Source organism: Lampris incognitus, chromosome 5 (assembly GCF_029633865.1).
Source record: "Lampris incognitus isolate fLamInc1 chromosome 5, fLamInc1.hap2, whole genome shotgun sequence".
Lineage (NCBI taxonomy): Eukaryota > Metazoa > Chordata > Actinopteri > Lampriformes > Lampridae > Lampris > Lampris incognitus.
The window spans coordinates 13,359,790-13,375,404 of NC_079215.1; the positions used below are offsets into that span (position 1 = coordinate 13,359,790).

At 45.0% G+C, this 15,615-nt stretch overlaps 2 protein-coding genes across 2 annotated transcripts in view; one reads left to right on the plus strand and one right to left on the minus strand.

The window, feature by feature from the left end:
* lrba (LPS responsive beige-like anchor protein) overlaps positions 1-15,615 on the plus strand; it is a 242,055-nt gene that overhangs the window by 165,865 nt on the left and 60,575 nt on the right. The window contains exons 38-39 of the mRNA XM_056279765.1: positions 833-976; positions 2,816-2,952. Coding sequence (XP_056135740.1) covers positions 833-976; positions 2,816-2,952 — 281 coding nt within the window. The remainder of the gene's footprint in view (positions 1-832; positions 977-2,815; positions 2,953-15,615) is intronic.
* On the minus strand, positions 4,436-6,321 carry mab21l2 (mab-21-like 2). The gene has a single exon (XM_056280066.1). It carries the CDS (start codon positions 5,894-5,896, stop codon positions 4,817-4,819), a length of 1,080 nt encoding a protein of 359 aa, XP_056136041.1. The 5' UTR covers positions 5,897-6,321; the 3' UTR covers positions 4,436-4,816.

The window sequence follows — 15,615 nt, forward strand, 5'->3', positions numbered from 1 at the left end:
GTTGACATTAGCATGGCCGGTTTGTGGCCCTAACTTTGTTTGGCTAATCTCTTGGGGGGGGGGGGTAGGGGTAGGGGGGGGTTGTTTTGATGCATTTAGAAGGGAGTAATTCAAGCTGTACGTGTGGAGCTATGCTTAGGCCGGTCCTCTGCGTCTGTCATGCTGTATCTGTTGTTTTCCGGTTTGCTGTTGCAAATTTGTGGCGGCGCCCCATGGCCGGTTTTTGAAACGGCATTGTTCTGAAAAATCATTGCAATCAAGAAAGTCAATGCACTGTAGCTCGGCTGCTGCAAAGGGTTAACGCCGTAGCCCCGAGCGATTGGCCGGACACGGTTATAATTCAGTTTAAAGATTAGTAGGGGAGATAGTAGATGAAACGGCCACAGTGGGTCACCAGTCAAAGTGAACTTGGTCGTTGGGCTGATGTAATATAATAATATAGTAATAATTTGTGAGTAAACTAAACTTTTAATTTGTGAGTAATCTAAACTTTTAGTAACGGCACAACTGCCTTGCCTGCATGCGAAATTGGCATAATTTAACATTTATTTTCCAGAAGCTGACCAGCGTACTGCATTAGAGCCGACTGCCATGTTGTCATGATTTTACTATTTGCATAGATTTATAGATTTCGCTGCACATGAAATCATTATTACCATAGCAAATTCAAATGACATACCTCATGAAAACTTGGAAATGCTATTAAATTTTGCTCAGAGAGAGACTGATAAAACTTGATATATCTCATAAACAACACTTGTGGCTAATAATGTCTATATTATGCAGCTATGATATATTTTGGGGGGGAAAAATACCTTTTTCTCCTCTTCAGCGTCCGAAGAAGACCTCCTCAAAGGAAAGCAGTCCATCAGAAGTCAAGTTCTGGGAAACCAAAACTCAGAAAGTGAGATATTATTGGACGGAGACGATGACACTTTATCATCCTTGGAGGAGAAAGAACTGGAGAACTTAACAGGTAACGTCGCTCATCCTCTTCGGGTCCCTCGTGCACTTCTCACAGAGCATCTCAAGCCCTCCTCCCACTGCCTGATTTTCCCCCGCATCCCTTCACATATGGGCTTTTCATGTGCTGGCAAACGGGTTTCCAACTTCTTAATGAGAGGGGATCACCTTCTTAAACCATTACCCCTGACAAGGCTTTCTCATTATGAGCCAATGATTGCTTTGGATTTGCATTGATAGGCAATTGTGTGTGTGTGTGTGTGTGTGTGTGTGTGTGTGTGTGTGTGTGTGTGTGTGTGTGTGTGTGTGTGTGTGTGTGTGTGTGTGTGTGTGTGTGTGTGTCTGTCAGGATGGAGGGGGGGTTGCAGACAATACTGATAATTAAAGCACAGAAAACCTTTATATTTTACATTATCTATATATATATATGTTATGAATAAATAATACCTATAGGTTTTTAGTGCATATTTAAACTTGAAATATTTGGCATTTTCTGATTCAAGAGCCACAACATAATACTGAGCCACCATTTGAAAATGTACAAATAAAGACCATCACCAAGTCCAGCAGCATTATTTCAATTAAGGACAGTCTGTCTCATTTTTTGCCCCATCACCATTAGTCTTCCTATTATTTGATCGACCTTAATTGAATATCACAGTCTGGTAATGGGATTGCCCAGTAATCCCGCATCTTTATACGCAGCGCTACACCCGCCTATGGCAGACTAAGCCGCACGAACGAGGCTGTTATTATAATAATAATAACGCCGGAGGATGACAGTGGGATTAAAGGTTGTGTCCTGACGAATAAAAAGACTCGTGTTCTGAGTCGAACGGAGGGTCAGGGTCGACCCGGACCCTCACCGTCTCCTCTCCGGCAGCTGTCTGGCTCAGGTGTAATCGCACTGCTTTGAGTGATCGGTTAAAAAAAAAAAAAAAAAAAAACACCACCCAAAACAAAACAAAACATCACAGCGAGATAACGTGTTAATACCCGCGAGGTGGCGGGCGGAGAAATGAGCATGTGTGTGTGTTTATGCCCCGGCCGTCTGAATGAGCCGGGTGGGGGGGGGGGTGCTTAGGGAAATCAGCCCGGGCTCCGAGCTGCCTCCTCTGCACTGCACCATGTGCCGACACAATGCCGAGGAGCCGGGCAGAGTTTAAGCCCGGAGCTCCCCTGAGCCGACAGCTCATTGTCATATATTGGCATAAATTAAGATTGATGAGAGATTAAACAGACCCCCTCGCGCCGGCAAAGGAAATCAATGGCCTCTGATTGACAGCCGAGTCTAGTTTTGACAGACCTCTGAAGGTTTTCGACTTGGACATGTTATTTTGGCGCGTGCAGTCGACCTCGCCGACAAGAGCCAATAGAAATGGGCGTTAAATGTGTGTCGTTAAGTAGCCCGAGTCCTGGTTGGTACGGCGCGAAAAACCTTACGGACAAAAAGAAGCAACACGATACACGTGTATACGCATATATAGCACGTCCCAATTTCAACGTTTTGCGTTAAGCAGCCATTTTTTAGCCTCATCGCGAGGTCTCGCGCATTTCACGAATCTGTCATGTTTTGGTCCCCCCCCCCTCCCCTATTTCAGAAACACTCTCCTCGTTTATTTGATCAACGTTGTATAGGCCCCAAAGCGTGCTCCCTGTTGTGTTATGATGCAGCCTTAGCGAGTTTTAAAAAAAAAATGGAAATAATAATAATAAATAATAAACGAGCCATCAGAGTTAATGAGTGAGTTTGATGTGCGCTCGCGTTACGTGGACCGTTGCGGTTTCTCGAGAGAGAGGGGGGGGGGAGTAGCACGTGAGCGAGCTGACCGGCTGCTTTGGTGTCTCGCAGGCCCGGTAAACCTGAGCAGCAGCGCTCAGCTGGTCTCTCCGGCCGTGGCGGTGAGAGGCACGCTGTCAATCACCGCTTCAGAGCTGTACTTCGAGGTGGACGAGGAGGATCCGGCCTTCAAGGCCATCGACCCAAAGGTAAGACGGGGGGGGGGGGGGGGGGGGCTTGAGTTTACATTGACAGAGCCACAAAAAAAAAAAAACCCCCGATTGAAATTGTCCCCTTCTGAACCATCCGCCTCTTGGCGAGCTTCACTCACTTGATTGTGGAAGCAGGTTAGATGGCCCATAGCCTCCTTGTAAAGACCACAAGTAAATAAAAATGCTTTTTTTTTTTTTTTTTTTTGGTGGTTGTTGTTGCAGTTAGTTGAAACGCAATTTTTATGTCACCAAATTTATTCTGCAGTATTATTATTATTATTATTATTAGCAGTAGTAGTGTTGTTATTATTATTATCATTATTGTTAATTAATGTGAACATCTGATTGTCCTGTAAGAACAAGCATTTAGTCCTCGGAGAGTACACATTTCGTTTGAATGTTTGCTGGTTTTACATCAGACCGTTTTCCCCTTGTTTTAAAGATGCTTGTTGTTTAGTTTGCTCCGGTGCTAGCTGGTTAAACAACTCTCCTCCCGTACTAACAACTGTGCCTTGGTGATTGTTTCTCGAAAGTTTTATTTAAGCCTGTGTGAGATTTTTAAACAAACAAAAATATTATTGGTTATTACTGAAAGTTTGTTTTTTTATTTTATTTTATTTTTTTCCTTACTGGTGTAGTAATTTAAAACCAGCATTAGCACGAGAAGCCACCGTAAAGCAGAGGGGTAAGTCTTAGCCTGGCTCATCAGTGTCACTTCAACACGAAATGAAATGATCTCAGTCAGCCAGGGGTTCAGAATAAACAACGAGGACAAACTGATTGTCTTCAGGATGAAGGAACAAAAAAAACAAAACAAACAACAACAATAATAACACAAGCGTTTGAATTAAGAGTTGGGAATTGTAGCCAACACCTACAGGTGGTTGTTAATTTTGTCACTTTCGTTCCTCTCTTGTGGATAACTTGTTAAAATACGTGTACTTGCATAATTTTAGAGTTAAAAAACAAAAATAAAAGTCTTCGTTACGGTTGTCAAATGTTGGTTGGTGACAGCATTTCTAGCACTGTGGGCTATTTAGGAGAAGTTGCGTTATCAGATTGTGGTTTCGGTTTTGCATTAAAGCCAATGGCAACAACTTGTTTGTAACTACGTCAGCTGTTGTTGTGGCCCGCGTAAGTAGCACGAGATAGTTTGTATCAGGTTGTATCAGTTTGTATCAGTTTGTATCCGATTCAACGCGTTAAGAACCTTGAAACGACCTCTGAGCTCGAGGCAGCCTTGTCCATGTTATTCATTCCTCAACATGTGTTTTTTTTTCTATCTCTATTTCCTTTCTAGTGTGTATAGCAATCGGTTTTGTTTTGGCTATTATTATTTTTTATTGAACAGTTTGATTCTTTTTACCAAACAATTAAAAAATAAATAGGAAGGTGTGCTTTTTTCCTCCCTCTCTGCTATCCCAGCTGTCAAAACACGTCCAGACACACGAGGCCAAGTCGTAATGTAATTTACCACGTTTTATTAGCATTTCATTTTTTTAGTCACATAATGAAAAGATTCGAACTTGGCACGCTACATTTTATTCTTTCACGTAAAGATTCTGTGCATAAATTTAAATAAAAGTTGTTTTTTTTCACTTTGTGAAAACATTTAAAACAAAACTAAAAGAGTAAATACATTTAGCAGAGAATGTACCTTCACTTTCTTCTGGCAAAGGCCCAATTGCTCCATTTTGTAAAAGGTTTTGCTGTAGTTTGCTTGCCTCTTCTATTTTTTTCTTACACTTTTTTTTCTTTCTTTCACATTTGCTCGGAGAGTACAAGTTCGCTCCTCTTTCCTCCTCCTTTTCAAAGCGTTATCCAAAATGTCTTTTGTCCGGCGCCATTTCAACAGGCCAGTTCATAATTTGTCCAGACTTTTAGCATTGGTGAGGATTTCCCTCGCTAGTCTCCACGTCTGCTTTGCAGCAGCTTCCAGGGCCGAGTGCGGCTTTCCCTGGAACAAGTCCAGATTGGGCAAGAAGTAATGGGGGCATCGGCGACACTGCAAACAGGAGATGAGCTGCAGCAGGATCCCGTTGAGCCGGTCTCCGAGGCACGACTCGTCCCAGTCGGTCTCTCTGGGGTGCTTCTCGCACTCGTACAGCAGCAGGGTCTTCATGTGGTAGTTGTTGAGGGGCTGGCCCGGCAGCTCCAGGTGGCGGTCACGCAGGGTCTTGAGAATGGACAGACACTTCTTCCTGCAGCCCGCCATCAGCAGCCTGTTTTCGGCCTCGCTGAACTGCAGCACCCATGCGTCGCTCTCGGCCGAGCTCTGTTTCCCCGTTAACGAGTAGCACTCCTTGGAGAGCAGGTTGAACCCCTCGGCTTTGACTTCGGCCACCCGGTTCGGACCGGGCCACGGGATGTGCGGCATGGGCCACTGCGCCGCGCTCCGAGGCCAGATCCCCGTGCACTTGAACGCGGGCGTGATCTGTACCACGTACCGTTCCCTGATCCGTAGCTTCACCTCGCTGGTGTCCGCCACCATCTTAACCACGTCGCGGTAGCTGCATTTGTCCACGGCTTGCGCCACCAGAGTCTGAAACCTCGATCGGATCTTCCTGGCGGAGAGATAGCCCGAGGCGGTGATGAACTCCACCCAGAGAGACATGCTCCTTTTGCGGCCGTCGCTCAGCTTCAGCACCGCGCAGCCGGGCAGCGAGCCGTCGTCTACAAAGTTGAACACCCCCATTTGGTTGAGGTAAAGCACCACCTCGAACTCGTTGGGGGCTATGACCTCCATCCCCTCGTAGCGCGCCTCTATCTCGCTCAGGGAGCTGATGAAGCGGGGCTCCTGCACTTCCACCTCCTTCAGGACGTCTGACACCACTTTGCAAACCTCCCTGATGGTCTTCGCAATGGCCGCTTTGCGAGTTTGGCATCTTTCGTTGTAATATTTGTTGAGCTGGTAGACCAGCTTTGCCTGCGTCGCAATCATGTTTGGGCAGAGGTCCGGGCTGTACACCGGAGAGTCGCAGTAGGTTGACGGATCCAATGCTTACCGGTTAAGCCAGAGGCAAAACGCTTCCCTGTGCAGTTAAAAAAAAAGTATAATCAAAGTTTTTTCCTTTTTTTTTTTCTTTTTTTTTCCCCCTCTTTTTTTCTTTTGCTTTTGCAGCGGATGGACGTCAGTGTAGGGAGGAGGAAGCGGATAGGGATGCGACGTAATAGGCTGCTAAATATCACTCCCGCTCATGTGCATTTTCTACACTGGCCCGGGCGGAGATGCGGGCGGCGGGCCGGCTCGCGTGCAGGCGCTAACGAATGAAACGCCGTCCCCGATCACTCATCTCCCTTTCTCGCTCGCGCGTGGAAACAGTCAGTCTGTCCCGCGGTCCCCCGCTTTCGTCCACTCTCAGCTGTGTGCGCTGGACTTTGCGTGTAGTTTATGAATGGTCCTTCGGCGAGAGTGAAAGGGGGTCGGGCTTCTCCTCCTGCAATCACCGGCGGAGCTGTCAGCAGCGGCAGCCAATCAGAGCGGCCAGACGGACAGCCCCCCCCCCCGCTCTGCACGAGACGGAGCGCTTTGCCCCGCCGTCACATCTGGCGCACGGAGCTGTCCAGTACTCCCAGTCCGACACAGGAAACATATAGTGCGGCGTTTTGTTTTTCTTTTTTTACGGTTCTTAAGTAATGGCCAGTTCGTGCATGCGGTGCATAAGTAAAGCATTTTTGAGCGACAACTTTTCTTTTTGTTTGTTTGCGTGTGTCTACCATTCCGCCAGGTGCGTAACCGTGGATGGGAAATTGGGAGGATTCACGGTAGCCTGTGACTGTAACAGCTTAACTGCAGACCTGGCCCTGGTCTGCTCATAAGTTTCTATCTTTGTGGTTTACTCCTGTTGAAGTGGCACAGGATAATCACAGCTTTTATTTTGTTTTATTTTATTTTTTTATTTTTTTTGCTGCGTTGGCGTCGTGTTTCAGATCGTGCACGGGGCCTGTGACTTTTGTCAGAGACGGCGTTGGTTATGTTGTGTTCGGCCATGTCAATAAATTGTGTTGGCACGTTTGGGCAGCGTGGTGGGCTTGTGTCCTTGTTGCGTTTTAGGCTCAGATTTCGACCTCTCGGCGCAACACGACCATAACCCAACCCAACCCTAACTTCCGACTAGCGCGTGGACAGGCCGAGCGGATCCGGCACGCGGCGTTGGGATGTGGAGGCGAAGCGGAAGAGAAAACTGCACGTTTGCACACTTCCAACTATCTGTCAGTTTATACACCTGGCATACCGTGACCCGTAGATACGTAGTCTACCCCCCACCCCACCCCACCCCAGCGATATTCTCACCTGCGTTTTTCTATGTATGAATCGCGAGTCGTATGCGTTTTACGTGAGGGTCAAGAGAGCACGTGCACGGCTCTTACTCGACTTTACATTGGCCTGCCGAGGTGAGCTTCCGCTCATCCGCGTCATTCTTTTCTTCTTCTTTTTTTTCTACCGCTGCTCAGTTCATCTGTAATTAGTGTAGCGTTATTCACCAACCAGTTAACGCGCCCCGTCTCCTGATCGCCTGTCGTGAATAATTTAGCAAGTTTTTTTTGCCCCCCCCCCTCTGGGGTTGCAGTTGAAGCGTCCTTATCAAGCCAGACTTCATGTCGGATGACTTAAGAAGTCTTCACGTGTGCCCTTGCTGCTGGAGGACAGACAGCTAGTCATGCAGGGTAAAGGTGGACTCCACAACACGTTTTCTGTGGGCTATTTCTCTTTAAAGCACTGCAGGAAATAGAAGTGTGTGTGTGTGTCGAGGGGGGGGGTCCCTTTAGTCTTTTATCTTGATGATTCACTTCTCTTTTTTTTTTTTTTTTTTGCAGTCTAACAACCGGCGTCTCCATATCTCTGAGTTAACAAGGGGAACATTTTTGACTTGGTGTTAAATAGGAATTTAACATTGTTTAATTGGAAATAGGCCTAACTTTCCTGTAGGACCTCTGTGTCGTTTAGTAAATGTCTCTTTTTTTTAATTTTTCTCTTTTATTTTTTATTTTTTTAATTCCCAAATTCCAGTGGCTTGCCTTTTTTTTAATCTTTTTCAGCCTTTTCTGTCCATCACGTCGCTTTTTAAAGCAGGGAATAAAACTGTTTGCAGAAGTTGTCCATTCAGTACATCATTGTAATGTCAGCAGTGCATCCAATTTTTAAAAAAAAATTTTTATTTAGAATTTAATTCTTTTCGATAGCATCGCTCTTTATTTTTCAGACTGTGTCAGAGCGTTAGTGTGCATGTGTGAGTGTCCTCCTTTGGAGCATGATGGAAAATGTCGTTGTCATATGGCAGCGCTGCACAGATCAGGATGTGGTACACCTTGCTAAACCCGGCCGCAGATGGAAAACGATGGCGTAATGACAGATGAAAGTCTTCCTCGGCTTCGTGCAGAGAATACCAACAGTGCAGTTTAAAATTACACAACTGTTGCTGCAATAACACAAAATTGCCGGGTATCGTTTCAGCAATGGCTGTCAAAGTCTTTCGCCGTGCAAAGATACTGCCACAAGACACAAATATCAGAACGGGTGAAAATGAAGGACCCCCCCTCCCCCCATTTTTTGAAATACTATTTTTGCAGACCCAGTGCATTTGTCAAGTGGTGAAGAAGCCATCTAGAGAGAGGGCATACATTTTTGATTTGTTTACTTTGGTAACTAAACACTAAGTGAAATAGGACAAGCAACTTAATATGTTCAGAGTATATTTTGTGAGTTAACAAATCTACTTTCTGTGCTTTTCACACAATCTCAGATGCAGTGTGTTTGCCATGGCTCAATAGACAGACATAAATGAACTATCTATCTATCTATCTATCTATCTATCTATCTATCTATCTATCTATCTATCTATCTATCTATCTATCTATCTATCTATCTATCTATCTATCTATCTATCTATCTATCTATCTATCTATCTATCTATCTATATATATATATATTATGCATTTAAACTACATGTCTTATTTCCTGCCTATAAATAAGTGTAGGGTGGACTGCGCCACATGAGAGTTTCCAGCCCACCTGTGTGACATGGTATAAATATTCATTCAGAGCAGCGACCCTCCTTCACATCACAAAAAGGGGGGATGGAGGGGGCATCATAGTATCACTACCTTGTGGCTTCACGGTTGGCTCTGCTTTGTAAGTTAATACAACAAAAACCATAGCGTCATTCGGATTTTACAAGAATAAACAGTGTCTGTTCGGATACGTGTCCACAGCTGGGGTATCCGTTGCAACACTAGACACTGCTGACTTATGTGATATACTGTCCCCGCTTCATCATACCAGAGCGGAGGAATAGTCATCCTCAAGTTGCCTTGTGCAAATAAGCAACAGACCAAAACATTTTTATATATATATAAAAATCAACACAGATATAGGAAAAAAGTTTTAATGCATATATATATATATACATACACATACACACACATATATATATGTATATATGTATATGTATATATATGTATATATGAGGGAGAAAGACAGAAGCAAGAGAAATTGTCCATGTCTTTGATTTGAGTCTGATACTTTTTTAAGGTTTTTGCTATTTTTTTTGTTTTTTTGTTTTTTGTTTGTTTTTGTGTTATTCATGTGTATGCTCAGCAGAGACAGTATACTATAGTGCCCTGCCGTTGGTGCAAAGTAGCCTCATGAAATATGCTGATCCTCTCTGACCAGTGCTTTTCCCCGCACAGACTTGAGCGGGACTGTGCTTTTGGCCACGCCGGTGTGAAAACCGAGTGCGGTCTGTGCATTTTCTGAAGTCTGCAGTGGGTTTAGGGGAGGCCTCGGTTAAATAGGTCTTAGAGCAGTATGCGTGCAACTTGGTTGTGTGTGCTTCTTCGTGAGAGCTGCAGAGTGTGTGTGTGTGTGGGGGGGGGGCAAGGGTATGAGTGCACACTATTTCTTTTCATGCATCAACGAAGCTCAATACTTTGTTCAGGACTTAATATGGACATACACTCGAGAAGTAGGTTTCCCTTTTTTGTGTTGGGACACATTACACACTTGGCCCAGCAAATGATTCCCGATAGTGTGTTTGGCAAGGCCCTAACATTTACATTTACATGTTGCGTTACCGTGAAACAAAAGTAAAAGATTTATAGAAATTGTGTCGGTGTGGCGCTCCGTCCTACAAAGGAAAAGCTCTCGGCGGCCCGGGGAGCTCTGTTTCACTGAGCCGGCTTGCATATTGTCTACTTTAAAGCACCGGGAGTGATCTGTGGCTCCCATAGAGCTCTCTGTTGGTTTATGTGGACTGGGGGGGGGGGGGGGGGGAGGAGGATAAGACCGGGGACCCGGCAGACAGCTCGCTGGTCTGAGCCTGCGTGATGGCCCTTCCTCCAGCGTCCATGCCCGCTCATATCTCTGCGACCTGATGAACCCCGCGTCGTGCCGTTTCTCTCCTTTTTTTATTTTTCCTTCCCTCACAGCCCGATGCGGATTGTCCAGCGCTGCTTCCTCTCTCTCTCTCTCTCTCTCTCTCTCTCTCTCTCTCTCTCTCTCTCTCTCTCTCTCTCTCTCTCTCTCTCTCTCTCTCTCACTCAGTATCCATCGCTTCCTGTTCTTCTCCCGAGCTACAGGGCCACCACGTTACCCAGCGTGGTCCCAGGTGGTGGGCTACTGTGTACACGCCGTGGCTCTGTTTAAAGCAAAAGCTTCTACTTGTAGAAATAATTTGACACGTGACATGTATTCAGCCACATGGATTTTTTTTTTAACCAAAAAAAAATAATCTAATTAGCATGATAAATGTTTGTACTGAAGATTAAGTGCATTTTCAGCATAGGTGCCCTGACCTCTCCTTACCTGTTGGGACTTAACTGTTTTATCGATTTGTTGACTCTATTGAGTGTCTGATCCTGTGTCATCATATTTGATGTAATAATAATTTTCATCATAGATCTACTGTAAAACAGACAGTTATCCCGCCCATGTGCACGAAATCCTAAACGGATTTTGGGTCAGAATGACAACATGCATTATTAATGTGTGACAGTGTGATGGCATGATGGGAAATATTTCAAGTCCAGCTGTGGATAGAATTGATAAATTGGCCTCGGTGAACATACTGTGTAAAAATAAATAAATAAATAAAATCCAAAAAAAGTGAGCAAAATAATACACCAAAACGGTTCTCACCCTGTGTCCGTTTGACTTGCTTTCTGCTCCTGAAATTATAATGGACAAGGTTGCCAGCACTGTGTACTTTTAGCTTAACTTTTTTTTTGTTCACTCTGGAAACATGATACAGTAGGTGCAGTAGAAGTGACTCACCAGCTTGCTGAGGGAAAGCTACACACACACACACACACACACACACATACGTGCTTTTGCAGGAAGAAAGAATATCCAATGCTGCTACTAGCACATTTGGTTGATGCCCCCTAAGCATGGATAGACGCAGCTGCTTCTGCTATACAAGGCCCAGAGAAAATCAGCCCGTGCTATACTAATTGCTCGGCAGGGCCCCCGCATCTGCTCAGCAGATCGCAGAACTAATAATGAAGTCATGGAACAGATGTTTAAGTGTGTATTCCTGCGTTTGTGTGTGTGTGTGTGTGTGTGTGTGTGTGTGTGTGTGTGTGTGTGTGTGTGTGTTCCATAAAATGCTCTCATGTATTTACACACAACCCAAAAATATAGCGTGCAGAAATTCTGCAAAGCCACTGCTAGAAACACTTTTTTAATCCCCGGACGAGGAAGTGATATGTTTGTGCTGGCAGATGATTGGTGTAATGGTCAGAAATGGCTGCAAATAGCTGATTGGAGGATCTTCAAGCCGCTCCCTCAGAGCCCAGTTGCAGCGTGTGTGTGTGTGTGCGTGTGGGGATAATTTAATATTTGTCAAAAGTTATTTAAAGTGCGTATGAATATGAGCTGTGGGACTGCTGTATGTGGGATAGACAAAATACTTAGAAAAACATTTGTAATTGCCGTCAAGTGCAACCAGCTCTGCAGTTATGCAATTGTATATAACTTGCAGTGTTATGAATTGAAACAGTTTCTGGTCATTTTGTGCGACATCATTGAATCAAAGCTAGACGTCGACTCGATACTTGAAATTGTGGCACTTAATTGGAAATGGCGTCTTATTTTCACCGCACACTAGTTCCACAGTTGGTCTGTTATTGTACACAAGCTCTCAAAAGCATAACACACAAGAACGTGTTTATGAAAATGTTGGTATAATTCACAAACACAAGTCCTTGCCAAAGGCACCCATGTTTACAGTGTTTCTGTTGCTGATTCCTGCAAGTGTTTGCAGATTCATTTAAGGGCCAAAAAAGAAAAATAGTTTGCATACTGCAAAATATTGCAACGATAACACTCCCCCCCCCCCACCTTGGATTATGCGTTGATGCAACCTCTATGGAAAAGAGCATAATTGGTGGGGTGGTGACAGCTGTGGGCTTACCAGGTTAGCTGAATGAATAAGCACTTTGAGAAAGTCGCAGTGGTGCTATATGGCAACAAGTTCCATATCGTTAAGCTGTCCCCAAAGTGTCAAACTACGGTGACTCCATCCCTCTCCCCCCTCCCCCCTCGCTCGGCCAACCTCTCATGGTCGTCGGGGACGACCCATGGCTGCAGCTGCCAATCAGAAAGAGCCATGGCGGTAAGGGGGCCTCTGAGAAAGGAGCCTATTGATTTTCCAGTTAGAGCCTAAGTAGTGTGTGCAATAGGACTAACGGACAGCCCGAGCAGGTATGTCATTATCAATGAGACCAAGAAAAAGGATCCCTTCACTTGCACTCATTCATATTGGCCCATTCCCTCCCTCTTCCCCTCCCTCCATCTTTCCCGCATGCCATTTCTCCATCAATTCCCCCCTACTCCCTTCGTCTGCTCTGACAGAGTGCATCCTGGGATGGTCAATAAATCGCTCAGGCACACCACGACAAGGACTGGATGAGTGATGGGTTAGAATGACCTTCTTTCTTTCTTTCTTTTCTTTCCTCTATCTCTCTCACACTCTCACTCTCTGTGCTCTTCCTTGCTGTCCCAGTAATTACAGCAGCTGGAAAACATTTAACCTTTCCTTTACAAAGACAGACTCATTATCATCGCAGTCATCGTGTGCTCTTCTCAGCCTCCTCATCTTCCTCCAGCTCTTTCTTCCTCCTCGGTGTCTACAGGTCTCGTTCAAGTTTAAATTTGCCCGCTGTTCCCTGTGGCACACTTTGACTTAACTGCTCATCAGGAAAGCCAATTATTATCATACCGCTCCCTCGTTCTGCCTCACCGCTTGTGTCAAGTTACTGTCCCGACTCTGAGAGCTGCTCGACACAAAGACACGTGCAAACAATTAGGAACCATTTAAACCAATTAAGAGAAATACGGCCAAATAAATGTTTTAAGCTTCTTGAAGAATATTTTTTGCTCTCCAGCAGAGAAGTGAAGAGGTGTAACCATCCCTGCTTTCCCTTCTTTTGTCTGCCCAACATGCAGACATGCCCGCGTACTGCATAATCCCCCATTTATCAGTCTCTACCCGCAGCGGAGACCGTTATATAGTCTGTCAAAAGTTCCTCTCAGTCAAAGTTACGCAGCCCACATGCTGTCTCTTTCTCATTTATGGCCCATTTCTTTCACTGATAAGAAAAGATGTTTTCTTGCCATTGCTGATTTTTCAGCCATGGTCAGATCAAGATATCAAGGCCCCTTAATGGTGAATGCTTTTTTCCTCGTAGAGGCGGCCTTAGGCATCGCAACCATCCAACAACCAATCAGCGCGCTATCTACTCAAACGATCCTCCTGCTGTAAAATGTCTGCAATCTTGGGCCTGCAGTTTCTATTTGGAGGTGCTTTAACTCCATCCAAGTCCCATCAGGTATTGAGGGCTGTTTTAAATTTACTTTGTTAAAGGGAAATTTTAAACCTTATCTATTAATCGTAGTGGTGGCATCTCTATAATGTACACAGTGCCCTGCTACAACAGACTGGCTTACTTCCACCATCCATTGACGTCAGCCGGCGGTGGAATAACTTCAAGGTTGATTGGCTGAGATGTTTGTTTTCTAATCGCCACCACTGGAAAACCTTTGTACAGCGCATATTGGTACATGAACGCAATGTAGAACAGTTCTCTTGGTAGGAAAATTTCGACTTCTCTGTCAGAATAATCATCATAGTTTTGGAAGACTGGATAGGTCACCAGCATTTACCGGACGTAGAGATTATTGGCTACGGAAGTTCTTTTTAACGTCAAGTCCTCCCTTTACTCGTTCCAGGGTTTGCTTGTGAGGAGGTTGAAATGATCGAGGTGTTTGTCTGTGCAAAGCAAACTGATGATCCACTGACCGGCAGTGAATGGTAATCAAACAGGAGAGGCCAAGGGAAAATGATTGCCACTTGGTCATCACAAAAGGAACCATTAGACACCGTGTCACCACCCCAAGCTAATGATGACTAATGCCCCAACTCTTTCTTCTCCTAGTCTGTTTCGACCAAGACTAGGAGATCCTAAGGCATGTACAAAATAAATGGTTTTGCACAAACACATACACTCCTAACACACTTGTGCAAAAGAGCTATGGCACTCTACAGATGCAAATGCCGCCCCCACTGGTGACTTGGCGTTGGACCTGAACACAACCACAACCTACTGTGGACCAGACCTGCCTCACACTTAACCAAACACCTCTAGACAAAGAGCCTCTACCCCCCCCCCCTCTCTGCACCTGAGCCTAGCTCCTCCATCATGCTCTGTCTTTGGGCTTGACTGGCCCACAGTCAGGGGGCATGTGCTACCCCTCCCTTCCTCTGATTGATCCCTTCTCTCCATCATTTATTTCCTTCGTCTCCCTGTGACGCGTGTCAAAGGCAGCACACCAGCCTGATGGATAGGCCTGTTTATGGATGCCAGTCTGCCTGGTAGGCTGCTGATATTACACTCAGCACCTGTGTACCTGCTGTTCACACAGACCTTTGTTATTCAGTTGAGGTCAGGGAGACACCAGGTTCCGATTAAAAGATCGATGTGCGGTGCCCAGCAGATTGTAAATTGGAATTGTAAATGAGATCATCTTTTGTCAGAGAGCTCTGTGCTGCATTTAAGATGATAAAACAAGGTTAATATTAGATAGGTTGGGAATATGTATCTCTATTGTTGTGCTTCCCGTGGCTTAAAAATCTGCTCTCATGATACCACACAACTAAGGGGGAACAACTTGGCAAGGATACGGGGGTACTCATATTGGTGAGTGACCAAAACTAATCAAGACAAGGAATTAAGGAGATGCGTTCACTTGTTTAAGGGAGAATGATAGCAATGGTTCGACTCTTTGTAAAGATATCTTGTGAGGCTGGTGAAAGCAGGATGACACGTTGTGGATTCTGTCGCCGTGCCTGCCATTATAGTTAATGACCCATCCAGTCTGGTTGAAATGGCACATCCATTAGGACATACTGTAGTATACTCACTCATCCAAGGCTACTTTATTGGGGGCAATAGCATCACAGGATTTTATTTCTGCCCTTTTGCTTAGAAAAAAAGGAGGTGCAAACACAATCAGAATATAATAACAAGAGGTTGTAAACAGGGTCAGGAGAGGAGATGTTGCTTTAATGTTGTACAGAATCAGAAGGTAAATCTGATACAACCATGGCGCTATAACTTCCCTAAACTGTTGGGGCTGTTCATCTTGCTTATTTAACATCC